A 1271-nucleotide genomic window follows, 5' to 3' on the forward strand; every position below is an offset into this window, starting at 1 on the left:
ATGAGAAACAGGTCAGTGACTGACTTCATCCTCCTGGGTCTGACAGATGATCCAGAGCTTCAGGTTGTGATTTTCTTCTTTCTATTCCTCATGTACATACTGAGCGTCACCGGAAATCTAACCATCATTGCCCTTACCCTGCTGGATTCCCACCTGAAGACCCCCATGTATTTCTTTCTCAGGAATTTCTCCTTCTTGGAAATTTCATTTACTTCTGTCTGTAACCCTAGGTTTCTGATCAGCATTTTAACTGGGGACAAGTCTATCTCCTATAATGCTTGTGTTGCTCAGCTATTTTTCTTTATCTTCCTTGGCTCAACAGAGTTTTTTCTCCTGGCCTGTATGTCTTATGATCGTTATGTGGCTATCTGTAAGCCCCTGCATTATACAATTATCATGAGAAACAAGATTTGTTACCAGCTCATCATCAGCTCGTGGCTGGCTGGTTTCTTGGTCATTTTTCCACCCCTAGCCATGGGCTTGAAGCTAGACTTCTGTGACTCCAATCTCATCGACCATTTTACCTGTGACTCTGCTCCTTTGCTGCAAATCTCTTGCACAGACACAAGCACGTTAGAGCTCATGAGCTTTGTTTTAGCTTTGTTCACTCTGTTGACCACCCTGACACTAATCCTTCTGTCCTACGCTTACATCCTCAGAACAATTCTGAAAATCCCCTCAGCTCAACAAAGGAAAAAGGCCTTTTCAACCTGTTCCTCACACATGATTGTTGTCTCCATCTCCTATGGAAGCTGCATCTTCATGTACGTGAAAACATCTCCCAAAGAAGGAGTGTCTTTGACAAAAGGGGTAGCCATGCTTAATACCTCAGTGGCACCTATGTTGAACCCATTTATTTATACTTTGAGAAACCAGCAGGTGAAACAAGCATTAAAGGACATTGTGAGAAAGGTACTTGCCTCAAAAACTTAATCTGAATGTGATTTTATATCTGACATGGGCAGACAATTTTAACTTGAATCCAATAAACATCCTCTTCTAGTCTTTCTCTCTCTTCATATTTTTATCTCCTCAGAAATACAACAGTTTACACTATTTTGTATTTATTTTCTATACATGAAAGTCTTTTTATGAGTTCATGTACATCATTATTTTATTCAATTGTTTAATTTGTTCAATTATTTAATTCAATTCAATCATGATTTTATTCAATTTATCTCATATAATTGAAGATAGGAAGTAACAATGTTCAACAGGAAATTTTCTCATTACCTTATTCATGTAACTGTAACCCCTCTGTACAGTATCTT

The 1271-nt window shown here is 38.5% G+C and overlaps 1 protein-coding gene across 1 annotated transcript; it reads left to right on the plus strand.

Moving 5' to 3' along the window:
- On the plus strand, positions 1 to 933 carry LOC105987862 (olfactory receptor 6C76). The gene has a single exon (XM_013019293.1). The coding sequence runs from the start codon at positions 1 to 3 to the stop codon at positions 931 to 933; it is 933 nt and encodes a 310-aa protein (XP_012874747.1).
- Positions 934 to 1271: the final 338 nt, after the last annotated feature.

The sequence above is a fragment of the Dipodomys ordii genome, unplaced genomic scaffold (assembly GCF_000151885.1).
Source record: "Dipodomys ordii isolate 6190 unplaced genomic scaffold, Dord_2.0 Scaffold3, whole genome shotgun sequence".
Classification (NCBI taxonomy): Eukaryota; Metazoa; Chordata; class Mammalia; order Rodentia; family Heteromyidae; genus Dipodomys; species Dipodomys ordii.